The sequence below is a fragment of the Gossypium raimondii genome, chromosome 8 (genome assembly GCF_025698545.1).
Source record: "Gossypium raimondii isolate GPD5lz chromosome 8, ASM2569854v1, whole genome shotgun sequence".
In the NCBI taxonomy this organism is placed as follows: Eukaryota; Viridiplantae; Streptophyta; class Magnoliopsida; order Malvales; family Malvaceae; genus Gossypium; species Gossypium raimondii.
Genome location: NC_068572.1, coordinates 22067510 through 22069643, shown reverse-complemented (window position 1 = coordinate 22069643; position 2134 = coordinate 22067510). Strand labels below are relative to the sequence as shown.

The 2134-nt window shown below is 36.6% G+C and overlaps 1 protein-coding gene across 1 annotated transcript; it reads left to right on the top strand.

The window, feature by feature from the left end:
• Positions 1–500: 500 nt before the first annotated feature.
• On the top strand, positions 501–1353 carry LOC105791030 (36.4 kDa proline-rich protein). Its single transcript, XM_052634303.1, has 2 exons — positions 501–1058; positions 1144–1353. The coding sequence occupies exon 1, from the start codon at positions 529–531 to the stop codon at positions 1045–1047; it is 519 nt and encodes a 172-aa protein (XP_052490263.1). The 5' UTR covers positions 501–528; the 3' UTR covers positions 1048–1058; positions 1144–1353.
• Positions 1354–2134: the final 781 nt, after the last annotated feature.

The following is a 2134-nucleotide window of genomic DNA, read 5'->3' as shown; positions in this document are numbered from 1 at the left end:
CTGCCACTAAACGCTTAGAACTTCGTGGCAATTAGTAACAACATATTATAGAATGACTTTTATAATTATAAATAATTTAGCTGGATGAAATTATGCTATTAGTTGTTTGATTATATGTGAGTTGTTTTTAATCTAGTTTTTATTTAAACTGTAATTATTAAATTTTACTATTTCAAAATTAAAACAAATATAATAATTAGAGATAATCAAATTTGACCTTTATTTTTTAATAGTTTATGGTTTATAAATTTGGAAATTTTAATACCGCCTCGAAAGAATGAAGTTGAAAGAAAATTGAGATTTAAATCAAAGTGAAGGCCAACTCAAAAAAATGAAAAATGGGTAGGGTAGCATTGTGTATGAGTTGATAGATTGATGTAATAATATAGATTGGCAATGCCAACTAGCGCTGCCCATCTTCACGTGATACTGCTTCATCTAGGCCTTACTGTTTTTGTTTTCTTCCACTCTTCACTCTTGTTATATATATGTTTCCTACTTCTCTACAAAACTTGCTACACTGAAAATATGGAGTCCACTAAAATCTCACCTCTCTTTCTCATTTGCATGCTTTTCATTTCCTCCGCCACTCCCATTCTTGGTTGTGGTTCATGTGGCACTGGCAAAGCACCACCAAAGCCCCCTAAAGGCCCCATTACAATCCCTCCCATTGTTAATCCCCCAATCAACCTCCCTCCCATTCTAAATCCCCCTGTGACAGTCCCTCCGGTGACGGTGGTTCCTCCCATAATTACTAAGCCACCAAGTGGGAAACCTTGCCCGTCGGCCACTTGCCCCACTGACACATTGAAATTGGGTGCATGTGTGGATCTGCTTGGAGGGTTGGTTCACATTGGCCTTGGTGACCCACTTGTGAATGCATGTTGTCCAGTCCTTGCAGGGCTTGTTGAGCTGGAAGCTGCTGTTTGCTTGTGCACCACTCTGAAGCTAAAGGTTCTCAACCTTAACATTTATGTGCCGCTTGCTCTTCAGCTGCTCATCACTTGTGGGAAAACACCCCCTCCTGGTTACACATGCTCTCTCTAGTTTAAATCAAAGTTAAGTTACTTATCATTTATATCTCATTTCATGCTTATATTCCACGGGAAGCCTGTTGCTCATTAGGTCTGTACGAATTTGCAGGCTGCTAGGTTCATGGATGCAATGACGAAGCCCACATGACAGGATATCGTCCATCTTTTTCTTTTAAATTCCCCTTTCTACCTCAATTGGATTGGATTTGGAGCTCAGCTGGCTAGCTATTAGTGTAGACCAGTTGTATTTTTCAATGATTGTCGCAAGTGTGTGTTTTTGTGTACGACCAATGAAGCAATCAACAATTATTTTCTATCACTTCATGATTTTCTAGGATTCACATTCTGCATGCAATAATGTAACTAAGTAGGGTCGTAATAATGTTTCTTATTCCTTCAATTATTATTATTATTATATATAACATCAGTATAAAATGCATGTGAAAATTCTTGTTTTCTTAAATAACTTTAATATTAAATTTTAGCTAAATCTTAAGTCAAATTAAACTAAACTCTTAAAAACAACAAAACTCTTCAATATTCTATTTAAACTTTTCTTAATATTTCGTTGTAACCGCAGTTAGAACGAAAATAAGCAGTGTAAATAATAAAAATAGGAAAGAATTGAACCCCATGTGATGGCCTAATTGTCAAGGGTGTTCACCGCCCTAGGTGTAGCCTGGGATCAAGTCGCGCTAGTCGTGTTTGTTGTTCAGGCTTTACCCTGTTATTCTAATTCACCAAAAAAAAAGTAGGAAAGAATTGACACAATCGATCTTTGTTAATGCAATTTAGACACAATGGTTTTATGCAATTCAGACACAATGGTTCTATGTCTACGTAGTCTTACTTAGTGAACGATTTTATTCAACAATCGTTAGGATCACCTATTGGTTTAAGCCCAATCTACCCTTACACGAAGAAATTGCAAACTTAGTATCGACCATAATTGTCACAAATCACTCACCCCAAATACCTCATAATATAATCAATAAACTCTCCAAAGGATACTCAGAAAATAATCACACAACAAAACTGTCGACAAAGACACTCCCAAAACGGCTCTTGATGTGCGGCACAAAACACAACCTATTTATAGG

Bases quoted from the DNA above. Each gene is read 5' to 3' on its own strand.
- LOC105791030 (XM_052634303.1), top strand. From the start codon at position 529: ATGGAGTCCACTAAAATCTCACCTCTCTTTCTCATTTGCATGCTTTTC.